Source organism: Mesoplodon mirus (assembly GCF_964341445.2).
Source record: "Mesoplodon mirus genome assembly, chromosome: 3".
Classification (NCBI taxonomy): Eukaryota; Metazoa; Chordata; class Mammalia; order Artiodactyla; family Ziphiidae; genus Mesoplodon; species Mesoplodon mirus.
Genome location: NC_138978.1, coordinates 119,842,228 through 119,861,764, shown reverse-complemented (window position 1 = coordinate 119,861,764; position 19,537 = coordinate 119,842,228). Strand labels below are relative to the sequence as shown.

At 40.7% G+C, this 19,537-nt stretch overlaps 2 protein-coding genes across 7 annotated transcripts in view; one reads left to right on the top strand and one right to left on the bottom strand.

Moving 5' to 3' along the window:
• The window catches only part of DAP3 (death associated protein 3), a gene marked incomplete at its 5' end in the record, with an annotated part of 29,669 nt that extends 24,491 nt beyond the window's left edge, over window positions 1-5,178 (bottom strand). The window contains one exon of one of the 3 annotated variants that reach the window (XM_082612831.1): window positions 5,075-5,178. Coding sequence is in view for 2 of the 3 variants with exons in the window: in XM_082612832.1 (XP_082468958.1) it covers window positions 4,990-5,041 (52 nt within the window). Of the gene's footprint in view, window positions 1-4,989 lie in introns of all 3 variants that reach the window. The other 2 variants (XM_082612830.1, XM_082612832.1) reach the window with 2 other exon arrangements.
• Window positions 5,179-5,630: 452 nt separating this feature from the next.
• Window positions 5,631-19,537, top strand: part of ASH1L (ASH1 like histone lysine methyltransferase) — a 217,893-nt gene continuing 203,986 nt past the window's right edge. Inside the window, exons 1-2 of one of the 4 annotated variants that reach the window (XM_082612810.1) lie at window positions 5,631-5,822; window positions 18,698-18,851. The gene's annotated coding sequence lies outside the window, so the exon portion shown is untranslated. Of the gene's footprint in view, window positions 5,823-5,846; window positions 6,217-18,697; window positions 18,852-19,537 lie in introns of those variants that run through there. The other 3 variants (XM_082612811.1, XM_082612808.1, XM_082612809.1) reach the window with 3 other exon arrangements.

Genomic DNA, 19,537 nt, shown 5'->3' with positions numbered 1-19,537 from the left:
GTGCCTGAACATTTCCACTGATGGGGAACTCACAAAGCAGTCCTGCTTTTATGGAAAGTTCTTTCACAATCTGAGGTGAAATGTCTCCTTGTAGCTTCCATTCACTATCCCAGCCTTTCTCTTTAGTTTTACAAGCTACCTTCCATGTGATAAATTGAAGGTAGTTATGTCCCCTATTTTTTCTTTTCCAGGGTAAATGTCTTCAGTTTCTCAAAGCAATCATTATATAAGTCCTTTATGTTACTCATCAATACTCTTCAGCTATCATCTATCTTTTTTTAAAATAAATTAATTAATTTATTCATTTATTTAATTTTTGGCTGCATTGGGTCTTCACTGCTGCACGTGGGTTTTCTCTAGTTGCTGAGAGTGGGGGCTACTCTTTGTTGTGGTGTGCGGGCTTCTCACTGTGGGCGGCTTCTCTTGTTGCGGAGCATGGGCTCTAGGCGCACGGGCTTCAGTAGTTGTGGCTTGCAGGCTCTACAGTGCAGGCTCAGTAGTTGTGGCGCGTGGGCTTAGTTGCTCCGCAGCATGTGGGATCTTCCCGGACCAGGGCTTAAACCCGTGTCCCTTGCGTTGGCAGGCGGATTCTTAACCACTGCGCCACCAGGGGAGCCCTCACCTATCGTTTTTAGATTTTATATTTTCAAGAGTAACTATTTTGTTATTCTATAACACCACTGTTTCATTGAGAACACAGCTTACTAACATCATCAGTTCTTTCTTTCTTTCTTTTTTAGTTCTTTCTTTTTTAAACAAATATTATTATCTAACAAAATCGCAGCAGCCCTTTTAATGGAAACTGTCAAGCTGATCTCAAAATTCATATGAAAATGCAATGGACTCAGAATAGTGTATAAAACCTTGAAAAATAAAGAACAAGGGGCTTCCCTGGTGGCGCAGTGGTTGAGAGTCCGCCTGCCGATGCAGGGGACACGGGTTCGTGCCCCGATCCCGGAAGATCCCACATGCCGCGGAGCGGCTGGGCCCGCGAGCCATGGCCGCGGAGCCTGTGTGTCCGGAGCCTGTGCTCCGCAACGGGAGAGGCCACAGCAGTGAGAGGCCCGCGTACAGCAAAAAAAAAAAAAAAAAAAAAAAAAAAAAGAACAAGGTTGGAGGGCTCACATTCCTGATTTCAAAACTTACTACAAAGCTACAGAAATCAAGACAGTGTGGTATTAGCATATGCCTATAGATCATACATGTCTGACCCATATGTCTACAGATCAATGGAACAGAGTTGAGAATTCAGTAATAAACTCTTTGAAGACATATAGGAGTAAATCTCCACGACCTTGGATTAGGCAATGGTTTCTTAATGATGCCAGAAGTAACAAAAATAAAAAATATAGATACTTGGACTTCATCGAAATTAAAAATTTCTGCTTCAAAGGATACCATCAAGAAAGTAAAAGACAGGAAATCCTCTGGCAGTCCAGTGGTTAGAACTCAGTGCTTTCATAGCCAGGGCTGGGTTCAATCCCTGGTGGAGGAACTAAGATCCAGCAAGCCTTGCAGCGTAGCCAAAAAAAAAAAAAGAAGGTAAATGACAACCCACAGAATGGCAGAAAAGATTTGCAAGTTATACATCTAATAAAGGACTTATATCCATAATATATTATACAAAGAACTCTTTACAACTCAACAATAAAAAGAAAATGTAACTCAAAAATGAGCAAAGAGGGCTTCCCTGGTGGCGCAGTGGTTGAGAGTCCGCCTGCTGATGCAGGGGACACAGGTTCGTGCCCCGGTCTGGGAAGATACCACATGCTGTGGAGCGGCTGGGCTCGTGAGCCATGGCCGCTGAGGCTGTGCGTCCGGAGCCTGTGTTCTGCAACGGAGAAGGCCACAACAGTGAGAGGCCCGCGTACCGCAAAAAAAAAAAAAAAAAAAAAAGGCAAAGAACTTAAAGTTTTTCCAAAGAAGATATACAATGGCCAATAAGCACATGAAAAGATGCTCAACACCCTTAGTCATTAGGAAAATGCAAATCAAAAACACAATGTGATACCACTTCACACTCACAAGGATAGCTAATATCAAAAAGAACAGACAGGGGCTTCCCTGGTGGCGCAGTGGTTGGGAGTCCACCTGCCAATGCAGGGGACACAGGTTCGTGTCCTGGTCCGGGAGGATCCCACGTGCCACAGAGCGGCTGGGCCCGTGAGCCATGGCCGTGTCCGGAGCCTGTGCTCCGCAGCGGGAGAGGCTGCAGCAGTGAGGCTCGCGTACCGCAAAAAAAAAAAAAAAAAAAAAAAAGAACAGACAATAACAAGTAATGGGGAGGATGTAGAAAAACTGGAATCCTCATACACTGCTGCTGGAATTGTAAAATGGTGCAGCCACTTTGGAAAACTGTTTGGCATTTCCTCAAAAGTTTAAATGTGGATTTACCAAATGACCCAGCAATTGAGTCCAACCAAGCTCGCTCTGCTCACTGCATGACAGGTCAACAAGTCGGAGACGAGGTGTTGAGGCAAGGAATATGACTTTATTCGGAAAGACGGCAGACCAAGAAGATGGCAGACTAAAGTCTCAAAATAACTATCTTATCCGGGTTTGGATGCCAGTTTCTTTTATAGCACAGAGAAGGGGAGGAGATGAGGAAGTAAAAAGGCCATAAGTTTTGCAAATATCACCTGGAATGGCCAGCCTCGGGGAGGGGAGGTGTTAATTTCTTCTTTCTTGTAACCATCCAAAGGTGGACAGCGACGGGATGTTTCCCTGAACAAAGGCACTGTGGTTTAACATTCAGGCAAAGGGGCCGGTTCCCGAGGCAGGCCATTATGTATAGACAGTATCCTTTTAGTGAACAACAACAGCGGAAACCAAAGGTTCAAGTAAAAGAAACAGATCCAACATGCACTGCTGCTGTAACAAATTACCACAAACTTGGTGTCATAAAACAACACAAATTTGTCATCTTAGAGTTCTGTGGTTTAGAAGTCCAAAATCAAAGTGTCGGCAGGACTGTGTTCTTTCTGGATGCTCTAAGAGAGAATCTGTTTTCTTGACTTCTCTAGGTTTTAGAGGTTGCCCATTCACCTTCAAAGCCTACAACAGTTGGTCAAGTCTATGTCCTACTGCTTCACTCTGACAGTCTCTGGTCTCCCTCTTCCACCTTTAAAGAACTCTTGTAATTACAGTGGGTCTACCAGATAATTCAGGACAATCTCCCTATTTTCAGGTTAGCTGATTAGTAACCTTAATTTCCTTCTGCCATGTAACATTATGTGTTTACTGGTTCCAGGGATTAGGGCACGGACATCTTTGGGGGGAACCATTATTCTGTTTTCCATACCTTCTTTGGTTCAAATAATTCAGGGTTCATTCATTCAATAAGGTCATTTTATTGAGCACTTAATATATTTTAGTCTCTGGTAGGCACTGGAGCATAAAAGAACTGAATACGATCTTACTTGTCTATACTTAGCTGACAATTCATGAATCAGTGCAGTTACCCAAAGCTAGTTGAAGACAGAGACTGTAAGTAACTTTCTTTATATACAAGTGTAGTGGAATTCCATTAAAGGTGTTTTTTCTTTTTAGCATATGCAATTATGTTGCTAATGAGAAATTTACTATGAAGGCAATGTGGTATAGTGAAAAAAGTTAAGTTTTTAAGAGACAGGCAAATTGAAGTGTAAAGACAGTTATCCGACTTCTTTGAGCCTCAGGCTTCTCATCTGTAAAATGGGGGTAAGATGATCTATTTCAAAGTGTTGTATAAGGATTAAACAAGAACACAAGTTCTCTTGGCATGGTATTCCACAAATGTTAATTCTCTTTCTCTTCTCATATTTTAAGTATCTAACATTCATTTCAACATTTCCATGACTTGCTTTGCACTAGACTACAAAAGAATATAAAAGAAACATAACACATAGTCCCTGCCCTCAAATTAAAAATGTTCTTGGTAGGGTAACACACCTGCATACATGACACAATAAAAAAAAGATCAATGGCTCCTAAATGGCTTCATGAAAAAGTTGGGACTTAAGGTTAGGAAAAGCAAATATATAGTGAGGTAATTAAGGCGGATTTCCCTTAAAAAAAAACAAATAAAACCTGATCCATATTTTGAAATATAATATGTTAAGGGGGAAATTTAGGAGCGTCTACTTGAACTTTAGAGCTTGAATAGACCTTTGAGATTAATCTAGTACAGTGATTTTCAAACTATTCCCAGATCCCTACAAGTCCACAGATGTGAAGGAAAAGGTAAACCCAAGTGGATCCCTCACCTAATTTATTTGGCTTTACCAACTGGGTGAAACTAACGATTACTAGAATAGAAGAAAGCTTTGGAATTATCTGTGGATTTTAATAGTCCATAGTTCTCCTGAATTCAATCATCAAGAAAAAGTAAATGTTCATGCAGAGTTTTACGAAACAAGTATCAGTAACCACGGAAATCTGACAGAACTAGTTTTGCACTATTTTACCAACGATTTGGAATAGGACACAAACTACCAATTACACCCACAAACTTTATCAACATCAAGAGTACTGTGAACGATAACATCAACTCTCTGCACTTTCCCTGTGCCTAGGAGCTAATTCTACTTTACACATATTTTATTATTTTACCACACACCAACCCTGAAGGCAGATTTGGAGTTAACTAATTTTTATGTTCAGTTTTTCGTTTGTTGTTGATAAGGAACTAAGAAGAATAACTTTCTGAAGAACACACAAGACACGGGAGATCGAGTCCAGACCTGAACTTGAAATATATGATGTCCTTATCCTCTAACATAAGGCTGCCTAATGAGGTTGAAAATGCATCATCCATCCACGAGGTCTGTGTAAAAGTGCTCAAAAACATCATCGCGTATAGACAGTGGTGTGAAATTCGAAAATCTAAGCTGGGTTTAAAAATAAAAAAAGAAGAAAGAAAAAGCCGACCACTGAGCCGGTTCCTTCTTGGGTCCTAGGTCCGCAACACAGAGCCCGGAGGGAAGCCCCCTAGAGGGTGGCCGGCCCTACTGTCTTCACTCCCTACCTCATGGAGGCTGGGAGTCCCGCTCCTTTCCCTCATGGGTACAACCCCCGTGCCGGTTCACTTCCTCACCGAGAGTCGCGGACCAGCTCTCCCGACCCGGTAAACCGCAGACACTGTCAAACGCTGGCTCCTCGGCGATCGTCCCGCAGCAAAGACTCAAGCTCGGGTCATACGGCAGGAAGCTGCTCAACGCGCAGCCGCCGCGGCCTCCAACCACCGTCCAGCGGAGGGGCGCTAGGCCGCCCCCAACCAGCTCTCTGCGGCCAAGACGAGGCAGGGGAAGGGAGCCGCGGCGTCGCGGTGCCGCGGCCAGCGAGGTAAGTAGTCATAAGTGTCTATCCGCCACTCGGGGTAACTCCTGTCCTAACGACAAGCTCTGCCGGCTTCGCCTGTCGTTCTCTCCCCCGCTCTTGCAGTCGACAGGAATGGAACAGTCCCGCGGGGGGATTGTGGGAGGCGCACGCGCGAGGGGTGGAGGGTTTGTCGGGGGGGGCCGGCGGAGGAGGAGGCGGCGGCGGCAGTGGCGGCGGTTGGTGGCAGTGGGGGCGGGGAAGGGGGGGAGGAGAGGAGAGGAGGTGGAGGAGGAGGCTTGGGCTCTCGCTGCCGAAGGTACGCGTGAGGGCCCGCGGTAGAGCTGGCTTGACAGGGGCCAAGGGGAAGTGGGGGACTGTGCGAGGAGGCGCCCCAGAGCGAGTGCGTACTGGCTGGCGGGCGCGCAAGGCGGCCGAAGGCGGTGGTTGGTGGGAGCAGCGAGCGACGAGCCCAGATACACTCTGGCGCGTGCGGACGGCCGTGCGCGCTCCGCCGCCCGAGTCGGGTGAGGGGGGAGGACGAAGGGGGAAAACGCGAGGAGGGAGGAGTGGGAGGTGGGGGGGCACGAGGCGCCCTTCGCTCCCTCCCTCCCAAGGAGCTGCCGCCGCCGCCGCTCTGCCGCCGCCGCTCCCGCCGCCATTTTGGGTTCGCTTTGCGGAGGGGGAGACGATCCTCGTCTCGGTTGCGGGACCCGCCTCCCCTCAGTTTCCCCCGCTTAGCCCCACGCCTTTCCCCTCTCCTCTCTCGCATTTCCGCCAGTCCGCTCACCCGCTGGCCGCCTCCTGACAAGCGGGAGGGATCCGCTGTGGACCAAGGGAAGCGGAGGAGCCTGGTGGCGGCCGCCCCCTCTTCCCCACTTCCCTGCACTCTCATCTCTCTCGGCCTCGGCCTCTGACACGGTGAGTAGAACCGCCTGGGGAGGCCTTTGGGCCTAGGTACTCCCTCAGCGACTTAGTCCTTGGCTTCCTGGGAGCTACTGTCATCTCCCGGACCTGGACCTCCGGGAGAGCGGTGGTAAGGATGGGGGAGGGGAGAGTAGGGAAGGGGATCCTGAGCTTACCGGGAAGTCCCTCCTGGCGGGGGTGAAGGGGTGTCCCTGACAGGCGGATTCCTGGCTTGGGGGAGGGGGCGGGAAAGTAAGGGAGTGGAGGCGGAGTCGGCTGTGCCCCTGACAGGTTAGTTTGTTGTGGAGGTAGGATTGGGGCATCCCCCATAGTCCTGTTTGTTTCGTTTAAGGGATAAGAGCGGCAGGAGGAAAGATCTTCTGAGGGTAGTTTACGTGTACGATCAGATCTGTGGTGTCCCTGACACGCTGAACTGTATGTAGGAAGGATAGAATGATCTGTTACAAGTTTAATAAATGTTACTGGTTAATTTGTGCATTGAAAGACATGTTTTTGGTCTAGAAGACAGATGGTATGTTGGTGTATAGCGGCTGTGTTTGTGTGTGTATGCGAGGAAGGAAAGTGTTCCGGAAGAGTTTGCTTGTATTTGTATAAGTGTAATGGAGTTCCACTTATAAGTTAGCTTATTTTAAAAATAAAACTTGGGGTGTTCCCTGCTGGTTGATATGTATGTGTATTTTAGGGTTTGGGAGTGCCTGAATACTTGCTGGGAAAGAGAAGTCGTGGCAGTATTTTAGAAATACAGCATGTAAATGTGGGGTCAGGGATGGGAAAACTTGTCATAGCCAGTTATTCTTAAGAATAGTCTGTTCCTCAGAATAGAGTGAACTGTGTAGATGTGAAGGCCCAGAACATTTTTACTTGAACAATTACTATGAGGGTATAAAGAATGGATGGCCTTCTTGTTGATCTGAGTTTATATTAACACCTTATAATGGAATAAAGCTTTTTTATTCAGAATGCTCTTGCAGTTTGTTTGTGATCCTAAATAAATCTCTGTGAAAATGGTGGGATGGGTGTTTCCTCCCATTTTACAAAATAGCAAATTGAGGCATAAAGAGATAATTTTTCCAATGTCATGTGTTAAATTGGTGACAAACTTGGGCCTATAACAGATATTTTGGCTACTAGTTCAGTAGTATATTCACCTTACCATGGCGTCTCAGGAGGTCTTTGTCAGGCAGATCTGAGTTTATTGGAAAGATAGGGGCATATTGACTGGTTGGATGGTATTTGGTAGAGATCAGTTGTGTCAGACAGAACATAGGTTGTCCTTGCCAGGTTAGCCTGTGAGAAATGGGTATTCCATGACTGTATTACTTTCTGTTTATGGAGGAGGCATAGCGTTTCTGACACTTTAGCTTGTATGTTTGAGGGAGGCATGTTTAACTTGTACCATAGCAGCTGCATGGGGGCTGACAGCTTAACTTTAAGGGAGGAAGGATCTTCTTTCATTCATTCAACAAATATTTGTTGAATAACTCTTCAATAAATGCTCCCTGCCTTGGGGTGGGAATAATCAAGGTGACCCTGTTGAAACAGCCTGGGTACATATGAGGGGATTTGTCTTGACAGTAATAAATATTGAGACAGTGATACATATTGAGTCAAGTGAGGCTCACAGGTCAGTGTGGAGTTGAAACTAGAAAACCTTCCTAAAAAGCCTATTCAGTTTGGAGGGAATTTAGATCTTCCAGACATTTTACTATGGAAGGATACAAGTGTATTTAAGCATCTAATAGGGTGGGCAGTTTGTGGTACAGTGTGCCGCCTTTTGCATTTTCTTTTGGCATTTCCAAGTAAACTGTTTTTGGGATCTGGAATTGTTGATGTTTGTGCCTGTGGATATTGGAACTTTTTGGCTTGGCTGAAGAAATTCTTCCAGAGGCTAATTTTGTACTAAGGATCCCCTCTATGAATATGAGGGAAGAATACTTGAATTAAGCCAACTTAACTATTTCTTGGAAAATGGAATGTTTTTGATTTGCTAGATTAGCAGTTCTTAAAAGTTTTTTTCTGGTCACTTATTCTTCTGAGAATCTGATGAAAAAACCCTCACTGTAGAAAATGAGCATGAGCACAGTTGCACGAATTATGCATACAAATTTCAGAAACTTAAATTGTAGTGAAGTATTGATAGAAGCAATTTATATTCAGGTCTCATTTAAAAGCCTTTTTTTTTTTAAATAGTTTTGTTTGGGGATAGAGATGTTGGTACGAGTTTCAGGTGAAAGGTTCTTTGACGGTGTTTGAGCATGCTGACGATAAGGAGAACTTTAAGATCTTTGTTTTTTATTCTTTATTCTTTGCAGATTGATTTCTCCAGTGTTAATACATGATTCTGAATTAGGTGATAAGAGGATATAACACAAATGTTTATAGCTTTATTCTTTTTCATTATAATAATAATTTGTATTCTCAAACTCATCTCTTTCCAGTTTTGCATTGGGACTGAGGTGTTTTGAAGCTCATTTCCTGGCATTTATCTTAGTTATAACAAACGTTATTGAGTTATTTTTATGCAGGGGACACAAAGATGAATAATATATGGCTTCTGTCCTTGAAGCTATTCTAATCCTGTTGAAGCTATGAGTTGTGTGATAGTGGGGGCTTGCTAAAGGGCAAGGTGGATTGAAGCATGTTCCTAGAAGTTGAGATTTCATGACTTAGTTGCCAGAGAGGTTTTGCTATTATTCTTAGGAAGTTACAAAGTCTTCACATTCTGTATGCAACTTTGTAGCTTAAAAAGTGTGCTTTAATATCATTTGATATTTTGGGATGAAGAAACTGTGGTTTGAAAAGGAGGCAAATGTTGGTAGCATTCCTGATCTTGTCTTGGATGTATTTCTATAGCGAGTTTATGTAAAAAGGTCTTAATGTCATTTTGGATATGCATGTACCTAGACAACACTTCTGGGATGAAATCTAGTAGCTATTTGACAGACTACCCATGAATCTAGTACTGAAAATTAAAAGTAATTACTGAATTTTTAAAGAAAAGAAATTCAGAAAGGTGTTTTAATAGTACAGATTACAGGATTCAGTAAGATAATGGAGATATCTTAAGAAAAATGGTCTGATTGTCTCTTTATTGTCATGTCCTCTGTGTAAGAATGTCATGTAAATTTGTGAAAAGTTTAATACTTTCTGTAATTTTTAACTTGGGTAGTAGGTTCATGGTTTTGTTTTGTTTTTTTAATAACATGTCATGTGTGTGTAGTGTGTCTATATCTGTGCATATGGATAACATGTGTATATAGTCTCCTATAACGTATGAGATACTTCACAATTTAAAACAACAATGCTTGCAATAATTACAAAAAATACACAGGATCTTTAAGGATCGAGAATAGAAAGTGATTTTCATGAGTTGTATTCTAAAATATGGAGTATAACTTCCCTATGTCTTGCTAAGCACTGTGTCTTTATAGTATTAGCAGTACCGTTTGAGGCTTTATTCTAAGTCTTCCATGCCTTACAAATAAAGAATTTGGACACATTCAGTCCTGACTAAAACGACCTACCTGCACACAGTGGAAAAGTTTTACCATATGTGTAGGTGGTGCATCTCCATTAAATAATTTCACATTCTTGAGTTATGCATGTTGATCTGAGCCTTTTAAAGGTAACATAACACCTTATATTACCTTATATTATAATCCACTGTGAGGTCTGCTTTGTGCCAGCCTTTCCAGAAGCATGAGATATCTTAACCCTGGCTATCATAAGAGAGGGAAACGAAAGTAGTTTTTGTTTTGAGCTATATTGCTAGTCTTTTAAAAAAAATCATCCTTCTTTAAATTACTTGTAATTTATTTGGTTTATATTCTTTCGTTTGGAGAGGATAGATTTTCATACTTACGATTTGTCGTCTTAGTTAATGATAACTCATTTCATGGCTTAGAAATCACTTTCTTAAAAAAAAAAAGAAATCACTTTCTTAGTGACTGTCTCATTGGGGGGTGTTGATGGCAGTGTGATTTTTTTTTTTTCCCTTCTATTTTTCGGCCACGCCACCCAGCTTGAGGGATCTTAATTCCCCAACCAGGGATTGATCCCGTGCCCCCTGCAGTGGAAGCTCGGTGTCTTAACCACTGGACCATCAGGAAGTCCCAGCAGTGTTATGTTGACACAACATAATAAATTATGACTTCAAGTAATGATGAAATTTAACTAATAATCTTATTGCTATTTCAGAGTTCTCTTTCCTTCATTGAGCATCTAACTTTTTTATGTTTGAAGAGTACATAGAATTTTATTTTTAGCATTAATAGTTTTTGCTTTCCATAGTTTTTAGTCATTTGCTCTCAGACATATGCAAGTTGATGACAGGAGTGTATACTTTTTTTTTTCATTTAATTTTGTTCCTTTTTTTAAGTGTGGAAAATTTCTAACATATACAGAAATGAAAAGAGTGGTATAGAGTTCTCATGTACTTAACATCCAGTTTCAATAGTTACTCACACCCAGTTATCACACTATATCCCACCTACTAGCCTCTCTTCCTCCTCCCTCGCTTTGCTTATTTTGAAGTGAATCTTCCAGATGTTATATTATTTCATCCATAAATTCAGTGTGTATATTCTTTTAACTCTTAAGTGGGGAATTATTTCCCTATAGTTAGGTTTATATAACTTTTTAAATAAACTATCTGATGATAGTTGGAACTACACTACTCATACCAAATACTTGCAATCTGTATTACCTGTCAATAGGAATTCCCTCTGCAAACTAAAAGAAATGAGCTGAGTAGAAATTTACCTCACTGCCTTTAGATGTTTGCATTGAAAAACACAGTTAGTTGCTATGTTTCCTAGAAAAGTTTATCAACTTTTTTCAAACACACGAGTGAGAAATAATGTCTCTTAGTTCTTTCGTTTGTTTTGTTTTTTTAGTCATAGTGACAAGATGCTAAAAACATTTCCTGGTTCCTCTTGATTTTCTAACTGGATCTAGTTTCCACAAAGAAATCAGATGATACTGGTGATGTTGAATAGGAGCTTAAATTGGTCTAAAATCAACTTGCTTTTTAAAGAGAATGAAATACACCTTGTTTTGAGTTTTGAAATTCTGTTTGTGGATGTTTGAAAATACGTATCAAAAAAAGCACAAAATACATTTCATTGCTTAAACTGCTAAATATGAACCATATTACAGAGCATGGTTATGATGAGTAGAAATACTGTAGAAAAAGAAAGTAAATATTCCTATTGAGTTATGAAGATGAAACAGAGTATAGAGATTTGAAGTGGTTGCTAGTAAGGTAGAATATAGATGTATATCCTTTCCTTCCAGAAAAGGCTGACAGATGAATGTGAATTCCATCACTAATGAAAGTTTGGTCAACTTATCTTTTGTTATTTCTTTTGTTATAGTCCCACAGTAAATAAATCATGAATCTTTGACTTAATATTCTTGTTTTACATTTTGTTCTATCTTTTCTACACTTGATACCAAATCACTCCTCTCATTCAGTTTTATCTGTCCTAAGACCACAGGTGGACAGTGTGTCAGATTATAAAGGAGCTATATCATGGCTTCTTGGTGTAAATGACATTGAGAATGTGGTAGAGACATTCCTTATGATAAGGTTTCTTAAATTCAGCACTGCTGAAAATGAAAGCCCTAGAGTTTAGATAGTAACATTTAAAGCTTAACAGGGCTTAATGGAGAGAATTTAAAAGATTGTCTTTGAAAGAAAAACTACTAATTCTGACATTTGAGAAAATGGGGGAATGAATTAATCATGTATAATCATTATGGGTTGAACAATATTTTATATATATATATATATACACACATATATATATATATATATATATATATATGAGGATACAAAGATTGGAAAATAAGAATCTCAAACAAGTAGAGATTGCATGTATATGATTGATAAGTAAATGGTAACACAAGTTGGAAAGTTAAAGTTTAGATGCAGAAGCATATCAAAGAAAAAAGAGCAGCCACCTTAAAACTGCAATTAGTTAGAGATTTAAGTTAATTATAAAAATAATTCTGAGTGTGTGTTTAAGGGGAAAAAAACCCTCAAATGTAGAACAAATCAGGGTTTAATTTCTTCTGAACAGTAATTGTTCTGTTTGTTCATTGATTCATTCATCATTTAACCAACTAACATTTTTTCAGTACTTACTCCATTCGCATTTCTGTGCTTAGGTGTTGGGAAAAAATTAGGATTCTTTTTTTGGTTTGTTTTTTGCCTGAAGCGAGTTGTGAATCTAGTAAGAGGAACATGATGTTAACAAACTTAATATATGATGTAATACATTTCTCCCAGGTAGAGAGGGGAGAAAGTTATTAAGTCTGTGGGGAGAAAGGAAAGGTTAGGGATGGCTTCTGACCAGTGGGAAGAGACAGGTTTTAAAGGATAAATATGAGTTATTCAGTAAGGTATAGCAAGAGCATTCTAGGTAGAGGAAGATCATCTGCAAGGGTATGAAAGTGAATATAACATAGCAGAATGAGTTCAGGGGACTGTAATTTGAATCACTATAGAACTTTCCACCCCACTCCCCTATGATTTTCTGTGTCTTCAGTGCTATATAAGGTTGGCCTTTGGGCTTAGAGATCATCAAAAAAATAAAGATGGAACTATGTTCAGTATACTCTACTTACACAAAATAGTATATTGTTACAGTTAAAGGTAATTTTAACAAAGATTCAAATCAAGAAAATAATTGGTTCTCTTTTAGTTACCCAGAAAATTTTTACTAGAATACGTTCTTTCAGCATTTTAATTAATCGGGCCTTGTCTACAGTAGTTACCCAGCCAAATAAAATAATATATAATTGCTTTTCTTAATATTGAAAAATCTCCCAGCCTCCACATTGGTATATTTCTCCTCAGTTTGTTGCAAATTTCAAATAGTGATTAAGACTGTGGACTCTAAAATCTGACTGAGGGATTTTCCTGGAGGTCCAGTGGTTAAGACTCTGCGCTTCCACTGCAGGGGGCACGGGTTCAATCCCTGGTTAGTGAACTAAGATCCAGCAAGCCACGCAGTGTGGACCAAAAAAAAATCAAATTGAGTAAGCTCAGATTCCAGTTTTGCTACTTACTATGTAACCTTTAGCAAAATACTAAAATACTTACGGTCTTTGGTTTCCTTGACTGTAAAATGATGATAATACTTATAGCAAAGGATTGTTGGAGGATTGTATGAGATAATATGTGTAAGTTCTTAGCATAATTTATGTCATGTAGCAAGTGCATAATACAGATTTGCTGTTATTTCATTTCCTGAAAAGAGAAATTTTTTAAAGAAAGCAAATGATCTCCCTTATATATATTTCCTATAGGAGGTAAGAATATGTAAAATACATTTGTGAAAGTGTGTATAAACAGCTTATTTACATGTATACGTGTTTTTTTCTGATTCTTGGTTTATCTTACTTTCCTCACATGTAAATTCTACTTTTGTTTTTTTCCACTTAACTCCATGTTAGGCGTTTGTGTTTGGCTTCATTTTACTTTCTTACCAAATCAAGGATTTGTCTCCAAAGTGAACAGGAATATATCTCACTGTGTGAATATTTTGGGGTAGAGAACCTTAAGTCTTTGAACAGAGTTGGGTTTAGTTATGACAGATCTCTTTTTAAAGCTGATCACGGGACTTCCCTGGTGGCGCAGTGGTTAAGAATCTGCCTGCCAGTGCAGGGGCCACGGGTTCTCACCCTGCTCTGGGAAGATCCCAAATGCCATGGAGCAGCTGAGCCCATGTGCCACAACTACTGAGCCTGCGCTCTAGAGCCTGTGAACCACAACTACTGAGCCCGTGTGCCACAACTACTGAAGCCCACACGCCTAGAGCTGGTGCTCTGCAACAAGAGAAGCCACAGCAATAACCACACGCACCGCAACGAAGACCCAACTCAGCCAAAAATAAATAAATAAATTTATTATTTTTTTAAAAAAGCTGATTAGTATTTCCTTTGATTTTTAGGAGCTCAGTGTAGTCTTCTAAAGCAGAACCCATCTCTTTTATTAAACCACCTCATTTGATTGAGAAAAAAGACCAACATGTATTCACTGAGTGATTATTATGTGCCAGGCACTAGGATACGGTCACGAACAAAATAAGGTCCTTGGACATTTTCCTTTTCCTTCTCCAGGACAAGATCTTTCAGTATTGATTTAACATATTGCTACCATCATATTACATGTGGTTCAAGCAAAACTCGTTCTTAAGGTATAGTAAATATTTCTTGGGATACGTTATTTTACGCCAGAGCAAATCAATTCTAGGAAAAAATCTCTAACTCTTGAGGAATCTTTATTGTGTGCCTGTGTTTTATCAAGGCAGTCCATTGGGCAGTTAGGCCTTTGGGGTATCAGTGGATTAAGTCCTCTGTTCAGAGTCAGATAAAAACCAGCATTCTGCCTCCTGTGCCTTCCAACAGAAGGCATTCAACAAGTATTGATTGTATACAGTTGGCCCTCCGTATCCATGGGTTCTACATCTGCGGATTCAGCTGACCACAGATCAGAAATATTTGGGGGAAAAGAAATTCCAGAAAGTTCCAAAAAGCAAACATGAATTTGCCTCATGCCGTCAACTATATAGCATTTACGTTGTAGTATTTACAACTATTTATGTAGCATACACATTGCATTAGATATTATAAGTAATCTAGAGATGGTTTAAAACAGCAGTCCCCCACCTTTTTGGCACCAGGGGCTGGTTTCATGGAAGACGATTTTTCCGTGGACGGGCTGGGGATGGTTCAGGTGGTAATGTGAGCGATGGGGAGTGGCAGATTAAGCTTTGCTCACTCACCCGCTGCTCATCTCCTGCTGTGCGGCCCGGTTCCTAACAGGCTGCGGACCACTACGGGTCTGCAGCCTGGGGGTTGAGGACACTTGGTTTAAAGTATAGAGGAGGATATGCTTAGGTTACATGGAAATACTATGCCATTTTGTATAAGGGACTTGAGCATCCCTTGGGTTTTGGTATCTGTAAGGGGTCTTGGAACCAACCACCTGCAGATACCGAGGGAGAACTGTACTTTATGCCAAGTACTGTGCTAAGCCCGGGGGATAGAGCAGTGAATAATGATAGTCAAGAATCACTGCCATCATGGTACTCACTTTCTAGTGAGTGGTAAGATAGATATTGTATACATGGATATGATATCATAGCATTCCAGTGATAAGTGTTCTGTTTTGTTTTTTTTTTTACTATTTATTTATTTGGCTGTGTCAGGTCTTACTTTCAGCAAGCAGGGTCTTCGTTGTGGCATGCAGGATCTTTTAGTTGTGGCATGTGGGCTTTTAGTTGTGGCATGTGGGATCTAGTTCCCTGACCAGGGATCGAACCCAGGCCCCCTGCGTTGGCAGCACGGAATCTTAACCACTGGACCACCAGGGACGTCCTTCAGTGATACGTGTTGTAAAGGAAATGTAAACAAGGGGATATTAAGTAGTTAGGGAAGTCCTTTGAGGCAGTAGTATTTGAGCAGAAATCTGAATGATACGAAGGACCCCATGAATCTATCTGGGGCATAAGCATAAGTGCTGAGGCAGTAGTGTGGTGTATTTCAGAAATGGGAAAGAGCTGGAACAGAGTAAACACTGTGGGGAAGAATAATAGAAAATAAGGAGAAGAGGTAGCCAGGGCCTAGATAATGTAGGGACTTGTAAGACTTGACTAAGTGTCTAGGTTTTATTCTGGACTTGATAGGAAGCTGTTGGGAGGTTTTGAGCAGGGAAATGACTTGGTCTAATATATACACTTTGGAAGGCAAGGGTAATGCAACCAGAGTGATCAGTTAGTAGGAGGTTGTGATATTTGAGGCAAGAGGTGATTATGAGTTGAACCTAAAGTGTTATTGGGGAGATGGATTTGGGGATATATTTTGAAGGTAGTGGGGAGGATAACCTGGATTGGATGTGTGGTCTGAGTAAAAGAGTAAGTCAAGAATGATTCCAGTGATGGCCTTAACATTTGGATGCTATTTACTGAGATGATGAACACTGGGAGAAGCAGGTTGCGGGAATGCAGATATTAAGTTTGGTTTGGGTATACTGACTTTAAATTTTCTACTAAATGTTTCTGGTTGAGATATTGAGTAGGGCAGTTGGATATGTAAGTCTTGAGGTTGGGGCAAATGTAAATTTGGGAGTTGATCAGTGTAGAGATGCTGTTTAGAGCCATGGGACTTCATGAGATTACCTGGATAGTGAATGTAGAGAAGAGATGAAGTTCTTGGACTGAGTTGTGGAGTATTCTTGACACTTAATAAAAATGCCAGGGTTGAAAGAATCTTTTGATAATTTTAGGGATAATACTTTGCTGACTAAGAAAACCTAACAAGTACCAACTAGTCAAGACATAGAGACAAAATAAAATGTTGAGGAACAAATTGCTATTCTTTTATCTGTTAAATAGCTCTTTGTGTTGCAGAGCTCAGAACACTCATTTTATGTGAAATTAAGAACCAGAGTGCCTATTTCTACTTGGTTACTCTGAAAAGATGGCCAGAATGGTCATTAGCTTCTTCCTAGATATCCGTTGTGGAGGGCAACATAAGGTAAAACAAATAAATACAAGTTTATAAAGTAATGAATGAGGTGTCAAAAGACATGAAGCTGCTTACTCATTAACATGATAACCATTTCTAGCTTTGAAAATTTACAGAGTAAGAATGAGATCAAGCTGACTCCTAATTTCTTATGTAGCCTATCATTGGGCATTGTTATACCTTCCTTTTATTAAGCTGGTTTTTCATCTGTGGACTTAATTAGTCAACATACCTAACCTCCTAGAATACATTTGTAAGATGTAACTAATACTTGTACCTCTTAGGGGCTTAATATCGTTTAGGTTGACTTACTGTATTTTGCAGGACATGTTTTTCTGGATGTGGGTAAGGATCTATGTAAATACATTTGAGGTGTCAGAAATTGGAAGGAATAGGAATAACAGACAATAAAAGCAATCACAGTGTATAGGTTTTTTGTTTTGTTTTTGTTTTTGGCTGCATTGGGTCTTCGTTGCTGTGCGTGAGCTTTCTCTAGTTGCAGTGAACGGGGGCTACTCTTCGTTGCGGTGCCCGGGCTTCTCATTGCCGTGGCGTCTCGTTGCGGAGCACGGGCTCTGGGCATGCAGGCTCAGTAGTTGTGGCTTGCGGGCTCTAGAGCGCAGGCTCAGTAGTTGTGGCGCATGGTCTTAGCTGCTCCACGGCATGTGGGATCTTCCCAGAGCAGGGCTCGAACCCATGTCCCCTGCATTGGCGGGGGGATTCTTAACCACTGCGCCGCCAGGGAAGTGCCTAGGTTTTTTGTTGTTGTTGATTTAAAAACCTATCAGGAACCCTCTTAGCTAATGCATGAAACATATCCTCTTGTTTGAGCACATGACTTCACACTTGCCAATCCACCTCTACCATTAGGAAAATGTAGGGCCCATCTGTTGAATTGGCACTGTGCCTAAAAGGCTGGTAGTTTTGGACTTCGTCAGTCCAGGAAAAGGAATTAATTCCAGAACATTGAGGGGAAACTTTTCTAGTAACAGCATATTCCCTAGAGTTTTTCTGATCTCTTGTTGCTGTTTTACAGAAATCACCAGAGAATTAAGGATCCATATCATGTATGATTTCTTTTTCCTAAGTCTAAGTCAGAATTATCATTCGTATGTAGTAGAGAGCCTGTTCTCTTCCATGTAAATGGTGTCCTTAAGAAAACATTAACAAAAATTTCCAGATAGTTAGAGGCAGTCTTCTTAAGTAGAATTGAGATGTTTAAGAAAGTAGTATGATTTGGGATTCAGATAAGCCTCGAATAATATTTCTAGATGAATCTGTTCCACACAAATCTGGAAACTATTTACTGAGACTTATAACTAGGTGATTAAAAATGGCCACCTCCAAGTTTCTTGTTTCATAAGCATCTTAATTATGAATGTTATGGAATGACAGTTGCATTATTTACCTGTTCTTCAACAGGGATTGCATTTAAAAATGGACATAAACTCACATGGGATGGTGGTGGTTAGATGGTGGTTTAAGTAAATCTTTGCTGTACTGTCTGTTATCTGTCCACCTTCTTTTTCTCTTCACCATTTTCATAATGCAATAATTTGTGGAGAATCATTAGTTAAAGCAGCATACCAATGTTAGAGTGGCAGACTGGGTATAAGAAAAGTAATTCTCCAGAATCAGTAAAATGGCAGCAAAGTGATAATCATCTATCTGTGACCCACCCTGACTGGCTTCCAGCATACAGTTACCAAGCCTCCCTAGCTATATCCCACACACATCTCTGAAATGCATGCGATTTCTGAATCCAAACCTGACCATGTGCCTTGGCAGGACACACTCTTTAGCACTCTTCGAGATCCTGCCTACATCTTTAGCTTTGTGTCTCACTGGGCCTCCTACCCTTGTGCTTCAGCTGTTTGGAACTGTCATCATTCCCATACACGGTTCGTTTATATCTCCATGACTTTCATGTTCCTCCCAGTGCCTGGCTGCTTAGAGAACACCCACCCAACTTCTGAGACAAAGTTCAAGTTGATGCTGTGAAGCCTTACCTGGCCACCTCCCCTCTTTTGGTGAACAATATGCACTCATTTGTCTTTGGCATATACCTAGGAGTGGAATTGCTGGGCCACGGGGTAAGCATATTTTTATCTTTAGTAAATACTGTCAAACGGTTTTCCAAGTTGATTTTATGACTTTATAACTTTATCAGGCTCCACATCTTCCCCAGCTTTTGGTGTTGCCATTCTTTTTAATTGTAGCCGTTTTGGTGGGTAATAGTATTTCATTGGTATTGATTTGCATTTCACTGATGACTGGTGAGTTTAAGCAACTTTTCATGTGTGCGTTGGATGTTTGGACATCCTCTTGTGAAGTACCTGCTCTTAATATATATTCTGAATGCAATTCCTTTCTCAAATATATGCGTTGCAAATATCGTCATCCAATGTATGGCTTCCCTTTTCACTCTCTAGGTGGTGACTTTTGATGAACAGAAGCTCTCATTTTTCATAAAGTCCCATTTGTCTTTTTTTTTCCTGATCTAGTTTGAAGAGGCATGTAGTTGTGGGTAGGAGGAAATGGAGAATTACTTATTAATAGGCATAAAGTTTCTGTTAAGATGAATAAGCCCTAGAGATTTATTGTATAGCATCGTATGTATAGTCAACAATAGTGTATTGTACACTTAAAAATTTGGTAGATCTCATGTTAGGTGTTCTTACCACAATAAAACAAAATAATAAAAAGATAAAGAGGTGTGCAGTAGGTGGCAGTCTATTGAATGGAAACAAAAAGGAGACGAATATATTAAGGAAATAGC